The sequence below is a fragment of the Emys orbicularis genome, chromosome 7, assembly GCF_028017835.1.
Source record: "Emys orbicularis isolate rEmyOrb1 chromosome 7, rEmyOrb1.hap1, whole genome shotgun sequence".
Classification (NCBI taxonomy): Eukaryota; Metazoa; Chordata; order Testudines; family Emydidae; genus Emys; species Emys orbicularis.
In genome coordinates, this window is record NC_088689.1 from 126,347,222 (window position 1) to 126,373,374 (window position 26,153).

Consider the following 26,153-nt stretch of genomic DNA (forward strand, 5'->3'; position numbering starts at 1 on the left):
CATTTAGGTTAACCTTACACCCAGAATTTTTAAAAAGTGTTGAAATATTCTGTAGCTCTAACACTTACAATTCTAATTTTGAAAATTTTAGGGAAACAGTTCCAAAGAACTGTATTAGAGTGATAAAGATAACCAATTCAGAGGGAACAATTTTAGTACAAAGTAAAACCAGCTGAACCTAACAAAAGGAATTCACTGTACACACCTAACATCTAACACCACCTAACACCTAACAAAAGGCATTCACTGTACACACAAAACTCCAACCCACTTCAAGGGGAGGTACACACACAAGTCTTGCCGGCTCACACAAATCATCTGAACTGCACTTTCACCTCAAATCATTACCACACAACTACTTAGATAATAGAGTATCTAATTTAGCTTTTAAGAGCCCTTTGGAATGTTAGTGTCACAAATCCAAGTGTTTCGCCAGACTGTCTAGCACTTCACCTTCATTTCTATGAGGGTCAACAAAAGGTAATTTACTAATTGTGTATGGATGTAAAAATTGAAGAATAGGACTAATGCAAGCTATCCAAGGTGAAGGATGGGTGGAAAAAAGCATTGTAATGACGCTACTATCAAAATTATTCTTAAAATGTGTACAGTGAAATCCCTAGCATTATTATTTGTATTACAATATTGCCTAGAAGTCATAAACAAGATCGGGACCCCATTGTGCTAGGCACTGTACAAACATATGGCAAGAGGTAGTCCCTACCCTGAACATCTTATAGTCTGATTGGACAAGACAGACAGAGTGGGAGAAAGGAAGTATTATCATCTTTTTACAAATGGGGAACTAAGGCCCAGAGAAATTAAGTGACTTGCTCAAGATTGCACAGGAAGGCTGTGGAAGGGCGAGGAATTGAACCCAAATTTCCTGAGTCCCAGTTAAGCGCCCACCTACTACTGGTATGTTAGAAAAATAATTTTCTTCCCCTATTTTGGCATAATTACTATGGTGTTGTTCAAGCTGAGCAACAAGCAGTTTTCAGTGAAACTGTATCTTTAGTTCGGAAGAGGAATTTAACCTTTGGAATAGAGAAACAGTCACACTGTAGCATGTGTGTATTGTGCAACAAGTATCTTATAAATACTAGAGAACCTAGGTAATATTTTTAACAAAGACATTTCAATACCAAAAATCTGCTGTGAGCTATGGGACATGAATCCTTCATATGGTTGGTTCCCCCCTTTTTCCTCATTTAGGAGTTACAAAATTTTGTAATTGATGCTATATAATATTATACTTTTATATTCATCTGATTTGATGCCATGCACATTCAATCTGAATTTAAAAGTCTAATGCAGTTCATAGTATTTCAACAGTGCCAGTTCCAAGGTACGGTTACTTTGAGCTTAAAGATGACATTTTAAAATACTTAACAGTCAAGCGCTTTCCTCTCGAGTGAGAGCCTTGCAACTGTGATCTACACATTCGTCTCAAGGCTGGGCTACTACAACTTCCTTCATCTGGGGCTGTCGGTCTAGGCCAAACAAAAAATTTCAATGTAGGATTCCAACTTTCTTTTTTAAATAGACCTAGTATTTACATGAAGCCAATGGAGAAGCAGTATCTTTTGTAGAAGGTGGGAATCACAGGGGCTGCACTAAATTAAAGCAGACTTCAGGTGCCTTTATATTATTATTGATGTACATCCCGTGAGCACCGCAACTTCCCACATGCATTTCTCCTTTTCAATGTGAGCAACGTGGCTGCATTCCCTGCTGTTACACATGTTCTTCATGAGTCAAACGTTTGCGGTGAATCTGAGAGCAGCTGTATTTGGCCTTCAAGCCACACTTCAGCTTTCTCTGAGCGCCCGCATTCCCCCTCCTCCCTCCCAGCCACGCGAAAAGGGCTGCCCGAGCGCTACTGGCTTCACGGTTTGCCGGGCAGCCCCCAGACCCTGCACCCCCGGCCGGCGCTTCCCCAGCGCAGCTGGAGCCCGGGAGGGGAAGCGCCCAGCCGGGGGCGCAGGGTCTGGAGGCTGCCCGGCAAATCGTGAAGCCGGTAGCGCTCGGGCTTCAGGCAGCCCCCATGCCTCCGGACCCTGCGCCCCCGGCCGGGCACTTCCCCTCCCAGGCTCCGGCGGCTGCTGTGCTCCCTGAACTCCAGGGCTCTGTAAGCGCCGAGCTGCCCGAGCGCTACCGGCTTCAGGCAGCCCCCATGCCTCTGGACCCTGCGCCCCCGGAGCCCAGGAGGGGAAGTGCCCGGCAGGGGGCGCAGGGTCCAGAGACATGGGGGCTGCCTGAAGCCGGTAGCGCTCGGGCAGCTCGGCTCTTACAGAGCCCAGGAGTCAGGGAGCACAGCAGCCCCCGGTGCCCGCTCTAAGGTAAGCCAGGGAGTATTTTTCCCGGACATGTTCGGCTTTTTGGAAATTCCCCCCCGGACGGGGGTTTGTTTACCAAAAAGCTGGACATGTCCAGGAAAAACCGGACGTATGGTAACCCTAGTTTAGGTCATCTTGTGTTTTCTGCATATTTTTAGTATTTTCTTTTCAGCACCATTTCATTGGGGAAATTCATGTTCATAGACATAAAAAGTAATAGCATCTGTGTATTCCTGCTCCATGACATATTATAGAGAAAACAAAAGTTTTATATATTAATGCCCAGCTTTGGCATCATTCAGCAGCTGATTCCTATCTCAATTGCACTCCAAACTCTCCACAGATTCCCTCTTTATTTCAAAATTTAATCTGAGGTCCTGATACTAATCTTAAAGTCCCTTAACTAGGGTATCTACCACCTACTAAGACAAATTTCTCATCCAAAACTGTGAAACTTTCAGGTAGCTTCAATGCTGGGTCCAAAATAGTGGAATAATCTAGTGGAAGAGATCAAAATGAGCCCTAAATCTGACTGTTTTCAGAGATCAATGCACAAAATTCCTCTTTTTTGCAGAAGTGTGCTCGCTGCAGTTTAAAAACAGAGATGAAAGTGAAAAGTGAAACAGAGGAAGAGAAAGAGAAAGCAGAAGGGCAGACAAAAGCAAGGGTGGGGAAAAACTACTTACTATTTCAGAGACTTGGTAAAAGGATACAAATCTGAAGACAGATTTAAGTAAAAGCATTTCCCATAAAAGTACTGCATTAATATTTCTAGATCTAACCTTTCCAGAGCTCCACCTTTCACCCTGTATGTATTTTCAGGTAAAAAGGAGCTTGGTAAGTCTAAATAAAAATGGCCAGGCCTGACTAATGTACTATTACAAATATGTTGGTGTTGGTTGCTATTTAATATAAATTGGCAATGTGCATTCCACTGGCTGATGTGAATAGCAAAATGTTTAAATTATCTAGAACACCTGATTCAGACAAAAAGGTGGAACAAAATGCCTTAAGTACAATATAAACCTGATATTACAGTTCGGACAGTTTTTATTCAAATAGAGTTAACTTTAGGTATCTACTCACTGTAATGTAATATAACAGATTCAAACACAGGTGTAATACCAAAAACTATTCAACACCTTGTTTAAAATACATGTTACTAACTCTTGCAATTTTTAGCATAAGTCTTGCAGTACCTTGCTTTGGCTGCTGGAATCAGCTTATCACAAAATCTCAGCTTCTGTTTAAAATAAAAAGGATGTTTGTAGAGCTCATGGCCATGGAGAAAAGAGTGAACCCTAAATGCTCAATACCAGAGGGCAAATAAAATGAACCCTCATTTATTTTTAAACTCTCCTGACTTGGGGTGGGGAGTCTGACTCCTGAGTTTTGAACACTTGAGGTTGGCCTTTTCAGTTTGGCATCGAGGTGCTAGATTTCAAATGGAAAGCATCTGTTTAAATGCAACAGAGGGTCCTGTGGCGCCTTTAAGACTAACAGAAGTATTGGGAGCATAAGCAGTTCCACTTAAACTGGTTTCTACCACAGGATTTATAGCCAGCATCATCAACAAGGTAAAATTGTACTAGAATCATGTTTAAAAAAACCTGTTCCTCTAAGTTCAACTGGATATGTTGCTGATATCAGTTGTCTGCATCACGTAATATTCATGGTGCAGACAAGACTTGCTCTGTGTTGTACTGTGCTTGTAGAGCCAGTGGTACAACAAGGATAGTTCCCGACCACAGGTTCTGGCAACAATAATAAATAACGGCAACAAGTCATCCTAAATAAAGTCTTCCTTTGTTCTAAAAACAGGTATTCCCTATTTCTAAGCCCTGGTCTACACTGGGGGGAGGGGGGGGGAAATCGATCTAAGTTACGTACTTAGATTGACTTACCGTGGTGTCTTCACCGCGGTGAGTCGACTTGCTGCCACTCCCCCGTCGGCTCCGCTTGCGCCTCTTGCGGCGCTGGAGTACAGGAGTCGACGGGAGAGCTCTTGGGGGTTGATTTATCGCGTCTAGACTAGACGCGATAAAATCGATCCCCGCTGGATCAATCGCTGCCCGCCGATCCGGCGGGTAGAATAGACATACCCTAAGAGAGGCCATCTATATCTTTGAGCTGAAAACTAAAGGAGACCAGGTGCTGTCAAAGTTGGCATCACAAAAATCTTATCTTTTACACACACATTCAACTTTCTGTAATGGCCACACATTTTTTTTAAGAAGTTTTACTGTCAAAACAATATGCTTCAATACTATTTTTCAGAAACAGAGCCAACAGTTCAGCACTCGTGAGCATTCACATCTATCTATATATCAATATTAAAGTCAAAAATCAAATTGATGTCACAGTTCTACTGTGTACTTTGGTAGTCAACAATGTAAAGAATTATATTTCTAATCTGATGCTCATTTTTAATTCACAAAGCATATCTGTCTAACCTTTGATAATATTAGAGGTGTTTTAGGAATGTTAAGTTATTTCCCTTAATTTAAAACAAAAATTTTACTAGTAAAATATATATTTTAGCTTTATCTTCATTTTTCACAGGAATATATTGTCAATTATGCAAGGATAATTTACTTAACCTATTAATAGTATATAAATATCTTAGGGTCCAAAAGGTGTTTTGAAACCAATGGAAGTTTTGGATACACATTTCAAACAAATTTAATATTCCTATGAGCTATACTTCAGCTCATTTTTTTTTTTAAAAAGGCAAGATTTTACATATTGTCCCTTTAAATCTATTACTTTTTTGTGTATGCGTGAGCATGTTTGTTTTAAAAAATGAATTTCTGACCTAAATGGATAATAGCAGTTTGTTCAGGTATATACTACATGATTTCAAAATTAGTTTGTACATCAAATATACAGAAGATTTTTTTTAAAATGGTGTTTTCTGCAATCTACTTTAACTTTGGTCAAAGCAAAATAAAATTAGTAGATAAATATGTGGTCAGTAATAGTCTGATTAACTCTCAAAAAAGCAAGATAATACAAAGTGAAAACAAACCTCATCTGTAACCTACTTCATTATATATGATAAGGATCCAACAGTGGTCAACAGAGATCTGGCTAATCTAGTGCTTATATTAAAAATTACAATATTTCTAGACTGCATTAAGTAAGGATAATAGGGCGTGTTCAGATGGAGTTTGACTTTCCTTGCTTTGCAAGTGATTTCAATAGTTTGTCAGTGAATATAAATATACTGTAGCTTTTGCAATTAGTAACACGGGAATTAGGGAAAATGTATTAATTTAAAAACAATGACAACCCTTTGGCTTTTGAGAGATGAAAAAGATGAATTAATTCATCAATCCTCATTTAACACCTTTTGAAACAATTTAACTTCTGGAAAACTTTAAACAAACACAGCAGGCAGGGACATTTCACTCTGGCTTTTAAATGTGCATCTGCTGTCATTTGTGCATGCATACAGCATGTGCTACTGCAAACATGGTTTGCATGTGCAAACCAGGTGCACATCCAACCATCAAATTTGCATGCACAAATTTAGACACTTTTTAAAAATCTGGTCCTAATGTTTCTACTTGTGCTGTTCCAAATAATAAAGAACTTTAATTTCAGCATAAAATAAGGCAAGACAAATGGACATTCCCCACACCATAAGGCCACAGTTAACAATCAGCAGAGATGACTGAGCTGGAGTTCACTTGGTATGTAAGAGAAGGAGTTGATGGCAAAGGGTTCTCTGCAAGGACCCTTTGACTTTGGAATTCACAACCCATCCCTACCTGTATAGTCTGAAATAGCCTATATCTGTTGACCTTCTGGGCACACTGTAAAACTAATCTGTTTGAGAAGGCATTTATAAAGGGGTGGCTGTAACAGAGTTCTTTGGGGAACATAAAGATGGGGGGAGGGTTGTTTTGTAGTATGTTTGCTGACTGAGAAAGGGGGCAGAGAAAGGAAAGGCTGGTGTTTTGGTTTGGTGATTATTTTAGGGTTACCATTCGTCCGGATTCCCCCGGACATGTCCGGCTTTTTGAGCTAAAAATAGCGTCCGGGGGGAATCTGTAAATGTCCGGACTTCCCCCCCCATGCAGAGCGCGCGCGGCTAACAGGGCAGCCGGCCGGATGGTGCCACTTACATGGGGCTCCAACAGCCAGAGAGAGCCCCTCCTCCTCCGCTTCCCCTGCAGCAGAGATCACTCCCTCCCTCCCTCCCTCCCTGCATTCGCAAATCGCCTCCGGCAGTCTGGAGCTCCTCCCTGGCTCCTCCTCCCCTGCTGCCCAGTGTGCCGCGACGAGCGGCAGGGTAAGGGGGCCAGGGGGTCGGAGAAGGGGCAGGGAGGTTCTGGAGGGGGCAGTCAAGAGACGGGGGGGGCTTTCTGAGGGGTGTGGATAAGGTTTTGGGCAGTCAGGGTACAGGTAGGGGGTAGGGTCCTGGGGGGCAGTTAGGGTGGGGGGGGGGGTCTTAGGAGGGGGCAGTTAGGGGACAAGGAACAGGGAGGCTTAGGTAGGGGTGGGGTTCTGGAGGGCAGTTAGGAGCAGGGTTCCCAGGAGGGGGCAGTCAGGGGACAAGGAGCGGGGGGGTGTTGGGAGTTCTGGGGGCGGGGCTGTCAGGGGGCAGGGGTGGGGAGAGGGATCGGAGCAGTCAGGGGACAGGGAGCAGAGGGGTTTAGATGGGTCGGGAGTTCTGGGGGGGGCTGTCAGGGGGTGGGAGTCCCAGGGGTCTGTCTGGGGGTGGGGGTGTAGATAAGGGTTAGCGCAGTCAGGGTACAGGTAGGGGGTAGGGTCCTAGGGGGCCAGTTAGGATGGGGGGAGGGTCTCAGGAGGGGGCAGTCAGGGGACAAGAGGCAGGGAGGCTTAGGTAGGGGGTGGAGTCCTGGGGGGCAGTTAAGGGCAGGGGTCCCAGAAGGGGGCAGTCAGGGGACAAGGAGCAGGGAGAGGGTTGGCGGTTCTGAGGGGGGCGGGAAGTGGGAGGGAGTGGAAGGGGCAGGGGCGGGGCTAGGGCGGGGCTCCTCCCGTCCTCTTTTTTGCTTGCTGAAATATGATTATTTTTATATTGCATTTTTAGTTATAGTAAGAATGCCTAGAACTCAGTTGTTATATTTAAACCCAAATAAATCAATAAATAAACATACTAAGGATACCCAGTACTGTAAGTCTCTCAGTCAAATGACACCCAAAAAACTATCAACAACTGAATGGCATTGTTACTGACCAATATCAATGTTCCAAAGCAGAACCTTTAAGGGCAATCCTATGTCTGTAGCCAGTCTCCTGCATGTATACATTCTATTCTTTCAACAATACCAAGTATTGCAAAGCTGAGAAACAATGCATTGCACTAAAGGTAGATTCCCCCCCTCCCCAAATTTAAGACAGAATTTACTGTGGTGAAAGTTGACAGGATAGAAATAACATACCTTACAATGCATTTTCCCAGGATTAAGTCATCCTGCATCCCTCAAAAAATCAGATTCCTGCCCCCCCCACACACACACTTAAAAAATAAGAAAGAAAAAAGGGAGCTTTGCAACATATTTTAAGTTAAAATTACTCTAGGAATCCTAAACATAAACCCACAGCCACTGGTTTTCTTTCAACACTATTAGCAAATGCACATTATACTTTTTTCTGCAGCTTTTTTTCTGTTCCTGTGAGGATACAGAATATTGAGATTTACAATTACCCTGGTCTCCAAGATTTAGGATTCTTGAAAAATTTCAATATCCTGAGTACTGACAAGAGCAGAGACATAATAAGAGAAGTGTGTCATGTACGCATGCACCTGCAATCTACAATGCAGCTGTGAGGTCTAATTACAGGCTCAAGCGATATATAAAGCATGTATCATATCAGCCAATAACCATTAAATATTTAGTAAAATTATTTGAACACAAATTCTGTTATACATAATTACTTAAAAAAAACCCCAAAACACATTTAAAGCTATGTAATAACCATTACTAACTACTGTACTATTTTAGTTCAGATTTGTTACATTCAATCCTCCATTTATTTCAATGAGCCACCTTACAAGTTACTGCCTTGTTTTGGAACTTAACATAGGTACCATTAGATTTAAATCCTTTCAGCAGAACAAAAACCCCACCACACACAGTTGGTATTCTATTACATGAGGGTTTCATCAGATATTTGAGTAATGACGATAAGACAGCCAGTTGCAAAGCATATTCCCCATTTGGTCTTTAATTACTATTCACAGAATTAATATTATTTAAAATTTCCCTAGCCATTTTTGTATAACATAGTTTATATTACATAAAAAGAGCTGTATGTACATAATAGTGACACGTACACAATTTTTCATCATAGTGCATGTCAAAGAATCCATGCTATGTCCTACATTATTTTGGATAAGACGATCTCACAATATCATAAAGTCATTTCTGAAAAGTCTTTTTGTGGTAGAAAAATGTTCAATACATACTCAATACAAATAAACTCAAAAGCGCTACATTAATTTAATGTAAAGATTACAAAATTAAACTCAACAGAATTCAGGAAATAGAAATATCAAGGTTTACATGCTAACATGAAATCAATCATATACAGATAACATTTTTGATTACCAGACTGTTAAGATGTTTCTCTCCATGTACACAGTGTGAGCTATACAAACCATTTGTCAATATGAGTACCGGTTATTATTTTTTTGATTAGATGAGTAATGTTATAACTATAAATTTAAATAATGTAGTTTTTGTACTAGATACCCTTTTGTTGTTGGCTTTTTACACAGCCGAAGCACACTGGTTTTCTTTATGGCAGCTGTGCTTTTGTAATAGGAAAAAAAAGCTAAAACTTAGATTACAATAAATTGCAGATTGCAGCAAAAATTACTTAGACACACTAAAAATGCAGAACAGACGTTTTCATGCTCAAATTTTCTCTCGTCCATGACACAGGCATGATTTTTTTATTTTATTTTTTTAAGGATTTTGATGTTTCAACAAAAATATTTACAACCCTCCCCCATGCAAATTATCACAGCAGAAGTCTATGCAAGAATGGTCAATTCCTTCAATCATCCACATTACATTCGAGGGGACAGATCTGATTATGCGCTGGTAAAATCTTAGTTACTAGTACATACTGACTCAGCAACAGAGCAGTGGTGTTTCAAATCACTTATAGCTTTATCAATTTTCCCCCCAACTGAGAGCTAGGAAGATATGATGTAAACTTGACTATCACTTTTGTGACACAGAAAGCTAGACTATAATAATATGGCAATTAACAAATCTATTTTCTAGAGAATGTAAATAAAATAAATAACTACAGCCTCAGAAATACTGTAGTCTCTATTCTATCTCTACAATAGTTATAGCGCTTTTTACCAAATCAAATAGTTTGTATAAAAAAAGAAAAAGTTAAGAATCATACCAAATGGTGATATATTTATGGAACTAATTTAAGAAATCACTGCAATTTTATATTAAAAATGCCATTCATTAACACAGATGTTGGTTTCCCAGGTGCGTAATATTTATATCATATACCACATTGCGTTAGGCTTTGAACCTAACTATTTTAATCTCTTCCCTGCTGACCATGACTGTAACTCCTGTGTGATAGCAGTATGTGTCAGCATTCTTTGAAGTGTCACTTCAAAGACTATGCATCAGGAATGTGACACAGCACCACTGGACATTTTACATCACATACCTAGTACCTGAGGCAGCAAACCAGCAGTTACAAACAAGAAAAATCATAGAGGTTATTACTGATGATCTTTCAATTGATTCTGAATTCAGATGCATTAATCTCATTACCTGAAAAATGCCAGTCCCCTCTGTTTCATTCCCATCCCCTGTGTACTTGAACATCAACTTCATAAATAAAATGGATTTTGTTTTAATTAAATCTAACATGATTATAAGGTTAACAGATGCTTTCCAGTTTTCAATTAGAATGATTCAAAAGAAGTTAAGTTAATTATTTTAACCAATTATAGAAGGCACTTATTGCATTTCTATTAGGAATTTACTTACTTTGTTTTATATATTTACGAGAACGATATTTAATTTGATATAATTCAAGTGCCTGTACAATATTTCAATGGTGAACTGAAATTTTTTTTAAAGTATTTCCAAACTTATAAGCAGCATACTTGCCAAATAAGTATGATCAGTGAATATTTAGCCAGGTTTTTTAAAAACTGTTTCCTGAATTGTGGAATCATGATTGTTGATGCGCCACTAATAGTGCATACCAGCGAATAAAGAGCTAATATTATCAGAACCCACCATGGAGAAGGGACTCTACCTATGGACAAACTGTCAGCTGTGTTCAATACCACATGGTATAAAACTTTATGTGATTCAATACCAAATATAACCGGTAGATAAATGTGTACAAACTGAAGCAAAGCTGACCTACTTGCCCAGCGATTCAGGACAATCTTCCTAATACCCTGCTGATCAGTTGTGGTATAACACCAACTTACTGCATCCTACAGCATCTTCACAGAAGGGAAACTGTCAACTGTTGTGCTGCAACTTCAAAGATTTAAAGGGAGAAATTTAGCTTTTGCCCTTTCACATCATCTGTTGCTTATGTCAGCACCTCTCCATTCCCATTTCAGCACCGCTTCCATACACTTTACAACAGCACGTTTTTTAGCACTTTGAACTCTCTCTCTCCTAAACATTATACATTAAATGTTCTTAAAATAATGGAACCAGCTTACGCAGAAGAGACGCCACAGACGGGAGTGGGAATGTCTCAGGAAGAACCACCATTGGGATATGTTTTTACATAACACGTTATTCAAAAATGAAAAAAAAAAAACTTAGATTATACTGTGATGTAGAAGGAAAGTCTGAAAAGATTTGCTTTTTAAAAAATTTTTCCTGCTTGTTTTTAATTAGAAATCTCAGGCTTTTGACTTCCCTGTTTTTGCTGCAGACTAATTAGATGATTAAAGAACTAGTACAATTATGACAGGACTAAATATTGAAATCTGGTCAACTGAAGGAGAAGGGAATTTATCCAGATTGTATAAAGCTTTGGTTTTATTGGCTATGATTAACAACTAACAAACTCTTGACAAGCACTTGGGGGGGAATACCTTTCTTCCCTTGTCTAATGTTCCCTGCATCTCCAGCTGAGGACTGAATAAGCTTCCCCTCCACTTCTGTAGTCCTCCCATAAAAACAGGGAAGACAAAAACATATTTAAAATTTAGAAACAAGAAAAGAAGACTTAAAATACATATTCCACCTTTACACATCATTAAGTATAAAAGAGGCCCTTTCCATACGTCAACTTTAAGAATGGGATAGGAAACAAAATACCGTACTGTTATAGAAATATATGGTATGACCTCAAATTGAACACAGCATTCAGTTGTAGACATCTTGCATCTAAAAGGACACAGCAGGAACAGAAATGAGGCAACAGAGAAAGGCTTCCATATGCAGATTAAAGTGGATTAGGAACACCTAGGCCCTGATCCTGAGATGCGAGTCCTGCAGAGCTCCCTAGATTTCACTGGGTCTCTACGCGCGAGTGCCAGTTTCCTGAACACATCACATTGCAGGATTAGGACCTCATTTGTAAGGAAGTTCAAGAGGAGGTATTATATGGGTATATAAAGATCACAAATCACATTGCGAAGGACAACACGATGCTCTGACTGACTGCGTCCAACAGTATGAGACAACACTCAATGAAATTAGAAAAGGAACAATGTAACATGGAAAAGTAAACTTATTTCTGCAGTATGAACTTGTGGAACTTACGGTCTCACAATATTATTGAAAACAAACAATGTACGCTCTGTTCTATACTAAACAAAAGATAACTACAGCAAGTCATTGCTTGAATTACACAACTTAAATTTACAACCACCTCTATAGAATGCTTTGCCTGGCATAGCTATTGTGCGTGCGTGCATTTTGGCATTGGTTACAGCATCTAGGTTGAGGTCCTTAGCTGAAATCTGCCTGAAGACAAGCGCAGTCTATAATGGTTTCTCTCCAATGCAGGCAAGAAGCCAAAATCACCGCAGTTGAACTTGTTCAGCCAGTCTTCTGAACTCTGTCCCACAATGCAATGTTTCATATTTGGAAATTACTCATAAGCTTTTGTTTCCAGCAACAGTGATGAGCATTTTAGGTTAAATTCTTTAGGAGTCCCAGAAAACATGGCTTCTGACCATAGCAATAATGTGCACATTGCAAAATGCTTCTGTCAAAAGCGGTGTTGCTGTACAGCCACACAACACTATTGCAAGGAAAAGATGATACAGTCATTTCCTGCAGTCCATATCCCTTCAACACTATTCTTAGGAGAGCAGGAACTGTTTTAGTTGAGATTCATAAATATCTCTAAACGATCAATAAAACTCATAATTATGTATCTCACTATCAAGTCTCCGTATTTTAATCTAAGGATATTCAAGTAGCCTGAAAATAATGTTGGTCTGTTTCCCAGTGGATACGTATGTCTCTGCGTCACAAAAATCATCTGTGGCACCTTTACTGACAGTGTCAGCAGTAAGACAAGGAATTAAATTATTACAGAGACAACTATCCCCTTTCTACTCTAGAGGTGATCTGCAGGTCATAGGTGAGGTACATTGGCAGAGTAGTGTGGAGAAGTCTGAAATCTCTTTCTGTGCTGTTCCTATTCTATGGATAAATAGAGAACTTTTCAAGATCACCAAAATCGGATCATAAAAAGCAACTGCAGATACTCTTCTGTTATATAAAAATAAACAAAGGAGTACCGACATTCACACTTCATGACAAAAGCTGATTACCACATGGAGTCAGAAGAAATTTTCCCCACAATACTCCACAACAGGCCACGTACTTTTGGAGTTCCTCCTCTTCCTCTGAAAGTTCTAGCATAAGCCCTGTCTGAGTCACCATGACAAATCAGACAGCTGACTGACCTAGTCAGCTACTGTATTTTAAAGAAATTTCTTCCATTTAAATCTATTTCTGTAGGATAAACAAATATATATTCTGAGGGCCCTTTCTCCAGCCTACATACAAAGCAATATTTACTCAAATCAAAATTATATTTATTAGATATATTTTAGACAATATTATAATTAGAAATAAATGCATCACTCCAACAATTTAGCTACAAATAAAACAAAATGCTTAGGGCCGAACTCTGCAATCAGATGGACTAACATGGACTGCATTGACTTCCAAGTGATACACACACACACACACACACACACTCTGAATGTAGCCTATATTTTCCCCCTCAAAATACTGAATACAGTATACAGTAGATGCCACTTAATAGGAATGACTTATAAATGGTTGCTTTGGTTGAATGTGTCTTGTATAAACAAAACAGAACAAGCATTAGAGGAATGGTTTTCTGAAATTCTTCTTGAAACTACCTTCATGAAATAAAAGCATTCTGACTGGAAATTCACTTAAGCCTCTCCTCCCAAATATTTTCATTCAGTACCAGCAAGAAGAGGCTGCCTTCAGTCTACCTTAATGAAGGAGTGTATTTGAGTTTAAATATTTCACTCTGAAGCACAGATCCTGCATTTCAAAAAATAAAACAGCTAAAAAGAAACGTACTGAAAGCAAAAATTATATTATTTGTATGTATTCTGTTAATACATTTTATTACTTGTGTTCTGATAGCACCTAGACAGTGGTTCTCAAACTTTTGTACTGGTGACCCCTTTCACATAGCAAGCCTCTGAGTGCGATCCCCCCCTTATAAATTAAAAACACTTTTAAATATATTTAACACCATTATAAATGCCGGAGGCAAAGCAAGATTTGGGGTGGAGGCTGACAGCTCGCAACCCCCCATGTAATAACCTCACGACCCCCGAGGGGTCCCGACCACCAGTTTGAGAACCCCTGACCTAGAGGCCCTAACAAGGTCAGGGTCATACTGAAGCATACTACTTGCATGGAGGCCAGTCAAACTACTTTAGTGCATTTCAGAATAGCTCAATTGCGAGGAGGAAAGAGACAATTTTAAGATTTTCTGGTAAAAGTGAAATAAAATTCATTAATTTGAGAGCTGCTTTCCAGAGTTGTTTTACTTGATGGATGCCCATATTAATCTAGTATGCATTGAAACTGGATGGTGGGGATATTTTCTGCCATACTGAAATATCCTATTAAAAATGTAGCCATTTTCCCTCCTTTGCAGAGCTCCTGAATTAGGGAAACATGGCTATTCCTGACTCAAATGGATCTGTTTTTAAGGGGAATAACAACATTTGGTCTAGTTTTATAGTTCAACTACTTCAACAACAACAAAAAGTCAGCCATCTTTTCCCCGGGAGGCTCATTTACAACACCACCTGCTATGAAAGATGAACATAAATGGTACCCTGTCCTTTCCCTAATAAGGAGAATAACTCAGAGAGCAGACCCAAAGTGTTAGTTTCTTCAACTCAGAAAGTAACTATGAATTGCCTTGAGCAATTTCCATTAAACAAAGCTTCAATCTCGCTAATTTGCTTTTTGATACATACTTATAATTGCTGAAAATTAAAAATAAAAAACAAACACACCAATATTCAGCAGATATAACACTTTGATATAAATTAATTCTAATTTTCCTCTACTTTTTCTGATCCATTTATAAATTACTACCAACCCAGACTACCACTGCTTGTTAGCCACTGAAATGTGGTGGCTTCCCATTTGTACTCTTTCCATTCACCAATGATGCTGCTATCTTTAAACTTAAAGATCAAAGAAAGCTAGCTATACAATATAAAGTTATGTCTGCCCCAAATTTGACACTCCTTGAAAAGTGTTACAGCAGGGCTCAGTGAATTTTCAGATTCATAACCAGAGCACTTGTTGCAAAATCCTTCCCTTGCCACAGAACTATGTTGCAGAATTTAAATCTTTAATTTTTTAAAAAAGATATCTAGCCTTATGGTTCTGAAAATAACCTTATAAGCTAGAATGAAAATAAACTGGTGCAAGTTCTGTTTCTGTACATGTAACAATAGCCCTGAGGTGTCAACCGGACTACATATTTCAATGCACTGATTGTTGTGAAACCTGGAGATGACAATATAAGTATCATCACTGTTAATATCATTGTTCACTGCTCATCATTTGATCACAAAGTTCTAGCTAATGGGCTTGACCCACAATCTCAAACCACCTTTCACACCTACCCAGGGGCTTGATCATGCATGCTCGGTGAAGTCAATGGCAAAACTCCCTACGACTTTTATGGTGCAGCACCAGGCCTCAAAACCCCAGCTATCCCTTACTCAACTTGCAGATCTCCAACTTCCCCACTGACAACTTCTCCTACGTAATTTATGAATTATCAATATAAAAATCTGTGGCATAATGAAAATGGAGTCTGAACAGCAGCAAATAAATTGCATTTGACATAAAAAACCAAACATGACTACTATTATTGCTGAATTACTCATTTTTCGTGTTTGACTCATTATAAACATCCATTTTTTATTTGAATGGAAGTTGGCATAGTATTTTTGATCTGCCATACCAGAGTGCCACAGAAGTTAGTCCAAACAATGCTCACGGCACCTACCATTCAAAACTGCTCAAACACGGAGTTTAAGAGGTCACAATACTTAGCATAGACTCTATAAAAACAAACGCTGCGTAAGTATTGTATTTTAGTACTGTAAATAAATTTGTTTTGTTTGGGAAGCCGTTAAAAAAATAACACATTTCTTAATATAAATGTAGTTGGTGAAAGGTACCAGATACACAAAAATGAAGTTCTTTTTATTCCCAGAAAAGGCATACCAAAAGCATCAGCAGTCCAAGTCTTTCTACACAATGCTTTGCTTCAACTCTGTTTTGGTGGGATTATAATCAAGGGCTGAGAGGACAGTTCATTATCTATGGTCTCGGCTGAAGCTATCCTCAAGAATACAAATGGGTAACACAGTATTTTTAGAATGTGGGTTTTTCCCATTAGGAAACATATTGAGACTAATAGCTCATTTCACACACACCAAACAGAATTCAAATTAGATATTTCTGATTTGTAACTTTGAGATAGTTATCCAGAATTTTCATTGCCAATCCATTACGCCATACAGTCCTGTTGTACAATACAGCTGCAACCATTAAATACTTTTTTGGGGGGAGTGGGAGAGGGAAACAGGTGGGGGAGGGGGGCACATCATTCATATAATTCATCTGCCAGGATAACTTTAGATTTAAAAGCTTTCCAGAAGAGGGAAGTATTTTGACTGCAATAAAACTCCCTGGCTCCTGTACGTTCATTTCTGCTGTCCTACACTAGAGAGTGAATTCACTTTACCAGGTTTTAGCATATGTTGGAGAAATCTTGCAACGTATAAATATTAATTTACTGCATCCGTTCCTTGTGCTGTCTCCTACCCCACTGCAAAAGCACTGAGAAACAGCAAAGAGGGCTTCGTACATACCGGCACCTTCCACAGTAGCTATAGCTTGTCTTCCATTCAAAAAGGAAGAAAAAGTTTAATTTTTAGCATCTTGCAAATAAAGAGAACATTTGGACAATTGGAATAAAAGGCGGTGATTATGAATCAAATATTTCTATGCTTTGGGGATGATAAAACTTTGCCCATATGCTTGTAGTTATTATAGATTTTAGGTTCTAAACGACAACTCTCCAGACTCCTTCATACACACTTTCACTGATACACTGTGCTGCCCTCAATCCTCTGACTCTTTGCATAAAACCTACCACTCCCATCTTTATTATTTCTTCCTTATCCCAAGGGTATCTTTGTTCCTATTAACTTATGACAAACCACCAAAATGAGAGATTGTATACTTAGCTGTTACACTTTGGCCTAGGTGTTGTACCATACATTTGAGCATTTTGGGTGCTGGGTTGTGTTCTGAGTTTGGCTGCATAGTAACTTGTAAGTGATAAAAGTCCGATCTGGCCCGAGTCTGCACTTTGGCCATTACTGCCACAGGCATATGTGTACAGAGGAGGAAGATAGAAATCACTATGTGCATCTTCTTTCCTAGATGCATTACAATGAAAGAAATAGCTTTCAAAATCATTTTTGAAGATGGCAATTTCAGGATAACTTTTGATTGAGATGACATTTTTTTCTGCATTGTTTACACGTTTGATGATGTTATAAATTGTTACAGGAACACTATATTTAAATACCGTATTTTCTGAGCTATTCTCCTTTGCCTGAGCTTTTATTGTTATTTAAGAATACAGCAGAAGCCACTGAAAAGGCAACATTTGCCAAGCTTTATCGGATATCTCCTATTCTAAGTATAGGGGAAATCTGTTCTAATTTCCGATACCACCTTGTGGGAACTGCTAGCTAATGGTGACTTTTTGGTAATCACATGTGTATGAAAGAGAATTTAAGCACTCGTTGTTCTTGCTTCTTATAGGGTTTGAGGTACTCAATATCCTGGACTCCCACGGAGGCACTAGATATCTTGCAAGATCAGGCTTATATCATTATAGTACTCCCAAAACAGGCTGAGTATTGTCCAGACAGAAAGGAAGACACAGTCCTAGCTTACAATCTAACATGACATTCTATTTGTAGCACCACAATCATCTCCTCTGCAATAATTGTGATGTCATAATCAAAACCTGGGTTTCAAATAAGAAACAACAGGGATGGAGAGAATGAAAGTAGACACTATAGATAACCTTATAAGTAGCATCATCTCTGAACACAAGATTTTTCAAACTGTTTAATAGAAACACTTATGATTTTTAAAGCACCATAACTCACCTTTATTGTCCACCTGTAACTGTTTTATTCTATCCAAAAGACTCACAGGCCCTTGAAACACTTTGTATGATGTCTGAATCTTAATATCCCATTAACATAAAATGAGATATGCAGAGGAAATTTTCCTGATAAAATATTAAATGTGACGTGCAAAGGCTGTTTTTAAGACTGTTGTGCCTTTTTGCTCATGTCGTTTATTTCAATTTAATAAAAATATACACAAACTATTTGCAAACAAGGGCCTATCTGGAACCTTTGACATGATTTAACAAAACAAAAATCATCTCAACCCAGCAGCTCCACTAAAAGCCCTCCATAGAATTTGAAACCAACTCATCTCAACACTCAACCAAATAAAATTTAACTTTTTGCTTGGGCTTCCTAATCAGCACCATATCTTCCAGTTGTTCCCCCAACCTGCTAATATTGCCCCCGTCTCATTGGGATTGAGCTTTAGAGTCTGGACTACGGGTATGTTTCCACTGCAATTAATAACCCTGACTCAGGCTGAGGGGGCTCGGGCTGCTGCGGGGGTCTAACTGCAGTGTACACATACACTGATTGGATCAGGTGATATAAAAGGGTCATAAGCACACTGAAGGCACTGCAGCAAATACCTTTTAACTAACCCTCCTATCAGCCCCATACGCACAGAAAAGAAGGGGAGATACAATAAGTCCTATTTCAGAGTAGCAGCCGTGTTAGTCTGTATCAGCAAAAAGAACAGGATAAGTCCTATTGAACTTCACATGACAGCACCTTTAGGGAAGTGCAACTGTCTCAACCACCTTCTAGGAATGCTCTTCAAAGCAAAAATAGTGCCACCCAAGGCAGCACCATCCACTTGCACTGAAGTATACAGGTGATTCAGCAACACCTGATGGGGAACAGTACAGCGAACTGCTGATAGATCTATCATCAGAAAGGACACCCATCTTCACCCATCTACCAATGCAGTTCTATCTCATATCCACGTCTGTACCCTGACTGACAAGGAGATCTGAAGCATCTAGGTATTCTAGAGTTGTTTTGCCACAACCTTCTCTATATTATTAAAAAGAAATACGAGATTCAATACCGGACAACAGTTAGCCATATTGTGAGTGTTGAGTGTTGACTCCTTGAGCAAATGTGACATAATAACTTCTTCATGGGCTTGCTTTACTAGAAAATTAGGTAGCTTTAGAATAACCTTGTGGAATCATGTTAACTAGCATGGTGTTAAACGTGACTTTGCAGTGGATACAGATAGGAACAAGCTGTGTTTAACATCTTGTCAGCTGGCAATGATTAAACCTATAGTTCCAGTAGAGTTTAATCACAGCCAGTTGACATATTAAACAAAACTTGTCCTGTCTGTGCTAACTGCAAAGTCATATTAGTGGATATGATTCCTCAAGACTGTGTTTTAATTTTCTAGTGAAGACAAGGTCTAAATAAAAATGGCAACCAGCCCTTCCCAAGGGAGGAGTTAATCTCCATTCGTAAGGACTTAGTACTTTTCCCACTGGCTATTACCAGACTGGAAGAACATAGATTCAGTGGACAAGTTGTGACATGAAGTATCCCCAGCACTATGTCAGTGAGCATTACTGTCCTAAACTCAATCCAATAAAACCTAACATTTGTCCCCTTCAGATCTGACTCTACAGCCACCAAGCAGACAGCTGAATCTACTCAATTTTGTCCACAAAGTAATCAGAAATTTCCTCGTGATAGTAGGGACTCTAATCAGCCACTGAGTTGAATCAGCTAGAAAAAAAAATCGACTGGCAGACTTTGTGGATGCTATAATGGAGACAAAGAACCTCTTCTTCAACCATGGCATAAGAATTCAAAAATTCTTTATGAGACATCCGAGTCAGCCCAAGAGTTCCACCACAAATGATGTCTTCCCTTATGCTCCATTTGTTGCAGGTCATCTGTAAACCACTGTAAACAACTGAAGAAGGCACCCAGGGACCACCCTATCAACAGGATATACAGAGAACGCCTAAAATGTTTCTTTTTCCATGTATGTTTTTTCTCTTCAAAATATCAAGCGTGTCAAGCCTGGTCGTCTCTCTTTTTTTCGGAGGACTTCTTCGGGATGGGGAGCCTCACATGTATAATGTGTGTGCATGAATTTACTGAAAGAACAGTGTGAAAGTATGGCACCTCATGTGTTCATTAGACATCAAAATTTAACTAGACATTAAAATTGTTTGCTTGTGTCTGTTTTTTGTTAAACTGACTAAGCAAAGTGCCCTTTCTCTCTCAATTACTCTGCCTTCGATCTTGTGATGTCATAATTCCATTAGCTCTTTTGTCACCACAGAGCATTCCAGGGTAGGCAAGACACGAACGTATGCAATAACCAAACAGAATTTTCTCCCCTAACCACTCTGGAAGGGTTTTATACATTGATGAATGTTAGTGCACATGTAAGTACTATATCGATGCCAATGGCAGACATCTTTAACAACTCCCCATCCCACCACAGTGTCCGTATTTGTAATTACTAAAATTAAATTAAAAATACTACAATAACTAAAGTTCTGTCTAAAATGAAATTAGCAAAAAGATGCTCGTAAGTTTACCACTATCAGTTACCGGAGCCTGGGTGGGGAGCGGAAGGGGTGGGACTAGCTGCTTCTCACGCCGGCTGCTCCGGGTCGCTGCTCTGTGCAGTGTGGCAGCTGCCTGAGAGTGAGCCTGGCTGGGGAGGTGGTGGCAGGCTACCCGCTGCCCAGGCCCGGCTATCGGAGATAGAGGCCAAGCGAGCCGGAGTCCCCTCTCTCATGTTTCTGGCTTGCTTGGCCACTGTCCCAGGCAGTCGTGCCCGGGGCAGCCTGCCGACACCACCTCACTTGCGAGGCTCTCACAAGCAGCTGCTGCGCTGCACAGAGTCAGCGATCCGGAGTGGCCAGCTTCAGCCGTGTGAGAAACGCTTCCGTCCCGCTCCCCAGCCAGGCCTGGCTGCCAGGGAGAGTGGCCAAACATGCTGGAGGGGAGGTGCACCAGGAAAAAGATAGAGTCCCCCACCCACAGATAACTCTAGTGGGGCAGGGAGAGCGCAGAGGTCCTGTGGTGGGGGGGTCGCTGGGCAGAGGAGACACACGGGGCGTGTCCTTCCCTTTAGATTGCGCCTCCTCTCCCCCCAGTACGGGGAGGCAAGCGTCATCTATGATAAGAAGGATGAATATGAATGTTACCCTATACTGAGGTTTCAAGTTCATATTGGGAAGGTACATTAAAAGGATTAGGCTTTATGCATCATTGTTTCTGAACAGTACCTAGTGAATACAATGCAATATGTTGTGGTTATGTCCCACGGCAAGAAGCTGGTTTGCAGGGGAATTGAATCCCTGGTTGGTTCATGGGCAGTAGGTGATAAGATGTTGGATGAACTGGAGCACAGTCTGTCATATAAACCACGTAGATAAAAATAATTGTACTGAATTATTTCCAGCACAATCTTACATGTAAAATATTGAACGTAGTGAAAAGATTCCAGTACACAGAATACTTCAAAATACAACTCTATGAGCTAAATGGTGTCTAGTCTTCACTCCCAGCGGCCAAAGACCTCCCAATCCAAAAGTCTGTTTGAGATCTTGGGCTCACACTCCACACTAGCTGCTGTAGTCCAGGCAGTGCTTCAAAGCTCAGCATGGAAGGATACGAATCTTAAAAAGCAACACTAGACAGGGTCCACTGAGATTCTATCTTTGGTAAATATCCTTGAGGATCTGAGAACAAATGATTGTATATAGTGTGTCAACTGAAGGGAAAGGAGTGGCAGCTTGGAGTGAGAGACAAGTAGCTACCAACTGAGAAATACGATGGTCCAGTGGTTAGGGTGCTAACCTGGGACTTAAGAGACTTAAGTTCAAGTCTCAGTTCTGTCACAAACGTCCTGTGTGACCTTGGGCAAGTCATTTAGGCCCAGATCCTCAAAAGTACTTAGGGGGTTAGGTGCCTAAATATTTCAGGATCTGGGCCTTGGTCTCACTGTGCCTCAGATAATCGCACTGCCCCATCTTCTAGGAGTGCTGTGAGAATAAATATTAAAAAGATTCTCAGGCAATCAGATACTCTGGTAATGGTGGGCATAGAAATACAATAAATAAGACAGACTATATATTTTTGGTGCAGGGGTCTAAAGTTTGCAGGAGTCCAGTCACGTATAAAAAGTTTCCCTGTTCACATTTTCTAGCATGCAACATTTTCCCTAGCCAAAAGGTTTAGTTATAAAGTTTTCTATGTCTGCTTTGGATGATTAAATGGATACATGCTGGCATTTGTTGTTGCCCATCAACATTACTGACAAACACTAAAGCATTAATAAAAGTATTTTTTTCTTTTTGTTTTATTCTGTAAAGAGAGGTTCTCTCTGAACCACATAATATGTATTATAATCCCATCAAATACAGGTTTAAAATCTGAATGAATTGCCAAGATAGAGGGCTGAAAAGGAATAGACCTTTTAGAATCTTGACAGAATGTTGTTTTCGCTTTAATTCTAATAGTATGTTATGAATTTCCTTCAAACTTAGGCCCCAATCCTGCAAGTTGTTCATGAGATTGAAGTCAGTGGGCTCCGTGCAGTCTCAGGGCGCAAGTTGCATGACTGTGAAAGAAGAATCTCATTCACCCTGTTAACCTTCAAAATACAGAAACCTTAGAGCAGTGGCTCTCAAACTTTTATACTGGTGACCCCTTTCACGTAGCAAACCTCGGAGTACGAACTCCCCCACCCCCCCTTATAAATTTAACACACTTTTTATATATTTAGCACCATTATAAATGCTGGAGGCAAAGCGGGGTTTGGGGTGGAGGTTGACAGCTTGCCTGAGGGGTCCCGACCCCCAGTTTGAGAACCCCTGCCTGAGAGGTTTGCATTTTAATACCTGAAGGTAGGAAGAAAGAGGTTTGAAAATCAGCCTTAACTGATGGAGCCAGGGTTCCATTAGTTAAGGTTGTAAAGATTTTTGATGTTTCCGTAATATTTTGCACAACACTTAGTATAGCAGGCACAAATAATGCTATTTAAGTACCTATGGAACTATCACACCTGTGTGGAAGGAATGAACTTATAAAACAAAGATTAAAATATACGTTATACTGGGACAATGGCAGAAAGATCTCAGTGTTTTTGAGTCACATAATATGCACTCCACTGCAATTCCTATAAGGGCTGCTGCTTATTGATTTTGACCCAGTCTTTGGCAGCAAAATTCTCATCAAATTTCCAGTTGTTGCTTACAGCAGATCAGTACTACCAGCCTTAGCAAGGCTCCGATCCCTACTATAGTCTGGCTGTAAGCTACCACTGACATTTTCAACTGTCATATAAACTACTCAAAACAGGTCTAATTGACTCAATGTTTAACACACCCGTGGCTCATATATGCTACACTTCCCAATGATAATACCACCAGTGGAGCTCAATCAATGTTAGCAACATTCGAAAATTCTGAGGCCATTGCCCTGGTGTAAACAGTGTCTTTGAATTGAGACAACCAGTCAAACATGAAAACCAGACTTATTACTGTTTTTTTTTCATCTCCAGTTACAAAATTACTAACAATGTATATGCTTCACCAACTTTTGTCTACACCTGTAAACAGTATTTCTATTTGTCCAAGTTCAGGCTGTTTATCCTTGCTTTACTGCTTGCTGTCTGTATGCCACTCTCCCACTATGTATTAACACTGTCCTAAGTAAAAAACATGAGGCACTGACTTGATTGGAAAAAAAGTAGATCAGTGCTCTAGTACTAAAATAGAACTGATCAAGTCAATTTAAAAAACAACAACACAGGATACTGTAGAATGGTCCATGGGTGCTGCTCCCAAAGATATCGTGGCCCGCTAGAGATTATTTAGGGACAAAGATCATCATGCTTACCAATTAAAAACCTGGTCTGAATAATATGGTAAGTCAGACAGATTTATTATGATACCTTTGGTTTTAAGAATCCAATTAATACCTTAAGACATCCACTAAGGAACCTTAGGTACAAAACAATGGTCTCGAAGATCTGGTGAGTTTTCTCCATATGCATGTTCTAACAACATAATTACAAGCAGGGAAACCTCTTCATGCACGTTTCTTCTTAATAACAAACCATGCTCACCTTCTCTACAGAGTCGCATCGCTTCTCGATTTTTCCCATACTCCTTGAAACTTTCTTCCAATGCTGTTCCTTAAAAAAACAAAAACAAAAGAACACCCAGCCATTAGGGCTTACACAGTCGTGGTGATGCAGTCACCCACCAGTACACTTGCCAAAACCCTGTGTGGTCCTACACTGATATACAGGTGAGACTGGCACATAGAACTTGCATATGCACCGTTCCCTACCATAAAAACCAGCATCGATATGAGGTACAGACCACCGGTCCACCCAGGATCCTGGAGCTCACACAGTTCCTCCAACAGTGTACCTCTGAAGGGTGATGCCCCACCGGAGGCTCACACACACCTCCTCCATCAGAGTATGCAGAATACCGGGGGGGGGGGCGGCCCCTAGGACTTACTTACATCTCCAACTGGTGCCCCCGGGATCGCACGGGCCCAAGGTGCCCACCGGGATGTCTCTCTCTCACGCACCCACCAGCGCTCCCAAGATCCCAGGGATGGGGGAGGGGGAGTTTCCCGACCCCGGGCTCACACAGACCCTCTGTCCAGTGCACCCAGGATCCATCCCGGAGACAGGGGTGTTGCAGGAAACGCACATCCAACCCTGCCTCGCACAGATTCCTCCAGCAGCGTGCCCAGGATCCCGGGGAGGAGGGTCCCGGTCCCGGCCCCGGGGCTCGCACAGATTCCCCCCGGCGGCGCTCCGCCTCCAAGGCTCCCGGGGGTAGCTCTCCCGGAGCGGTGCCCGGCGAGGGTGGCCCCGTGCCCGGGCGCTCCCGAGCTCCCCGGGGAACGTGGGGGGGCGCTCTGCTCACCATCGTTTCCGTGAAGTTTAGCAGCATCGACCCAGTGGCTCCAGGGCTGCCCCAGCATCGCCTCCGGGCTGGGCAGGGACCTGCGCTCTCCGACGGTCGCCATTGCCGCTGTGGTGGCGGAGGGGCCGGGGCCGCTCTCTCCTCCTCCTCCTCCGTGCCGGGGCCGCCGCCGCCGCTGCCTGGCCGCCGCCGCTCTGCGCTGTTCCCCTCTGACGTCACCCGCGGCCCGCGCCGACATTCTTTCCGCTGCTACAATGTAACGAGAAAAGTCAGCGGGCTCTTAAGGTGGCGCCGCGGTTAAGGAGGCTCCGAGATGTTACCAGCCCACCAACAAGACAGCGGGCTGCGGCCGCTTTGGACACTGACAGCAGCAGAGCCAGCCTCTTCCTCGGATTCGGGTCCCCATAAACTTCCTATGAGGGCCCCTTCAGAGTGTCACTGAGGCCAAAACGGTCTGAAGCGGGGCAGTGTTCTAGGATCCCACTCATGGCCGGGGGTGTATAAGTAGCGTAGGTGAGCCGGGATGTTCCCTTCCCCTTTTGCCCCCACAGTCGCTTTTAGGTCACTGGTGGCAATAAACGCAGCTGTTCTCCTCCCACAGCCCTACAATTCCTACTCAAGAAGCTGCTTTGCAAAAAGGGATGGAGGTGAAAACCCTACAAAAACAAAGTCCACATCACCCACCCGCCCCTCCCCTCCCCTCCCAAACAAGTGAATTCTGAGAGGCAGACTCGTGGGAGGAGGTATATGGCTGAAGAGATGATACAGTAACGTCTTCATCAGCTACAATTTCCTCATTTTAGAAATAACTAACCAACATCTCCCCCTGCACAAATTGTGATCCGATTAACGTAGGTCATTTCTGCCCAGCTGCTTGTCCAGCAGCGCTCACCAGACTCCCTTAAACAGGGCGCCTCCCTCCCCACCTTAAAGTCTTCACGTCACGCCCAGGAGTAGAGGCTGTATAGGAAACAAGCAGGAAACTAACCCCATGTATGTAACTCATCCTCACCCCACCCTATACATACTCCTTTCACAAGGGTCACCCACCAATCTTTCCTTAAAAGGTGCCATTTAATATCTAATACAGTTCGCATCATTTTTTTTTCCAGCTAGGTAGATTTACTAGTGTGAATGTCCCTTCTCCCAGGC

At 41.2% G+C, this 26,153-nt stretch overlaps 1 protein-coding gene across 1 annotated transcript in view; it reads right to left on the bottom strand.

Annotated features, from left to right (window-relative positions):
• The window catches only part of ATXN7 (ataxin 7), a 130,390-nt gene that overhangs the window by 58,091 nt on the left and 46,146 nt on the right, over nucleotides 1–26,153 (bottom strand). The window contains exons 3-4 of the mRNA XM_065407691.1: nucleotides 25,002–25,250; nucleotides 24,182–24,250 (exon numbers count right to left, since the gene is read on the bottom strand). Of these exons, the coding sequence (XP_065263763.1) occupies nucleotides 24,182–24,250; nucleotides 25,002–25,239 (307 nt within the window). The 5' untranslated portion in view covers nucleotides 25,240–25,250. The remainder of the gene's footprint in view (nucleotides 1–24,181; nucleotides 24,251–25,001; nucleotides 25,251–26,153) is intronic.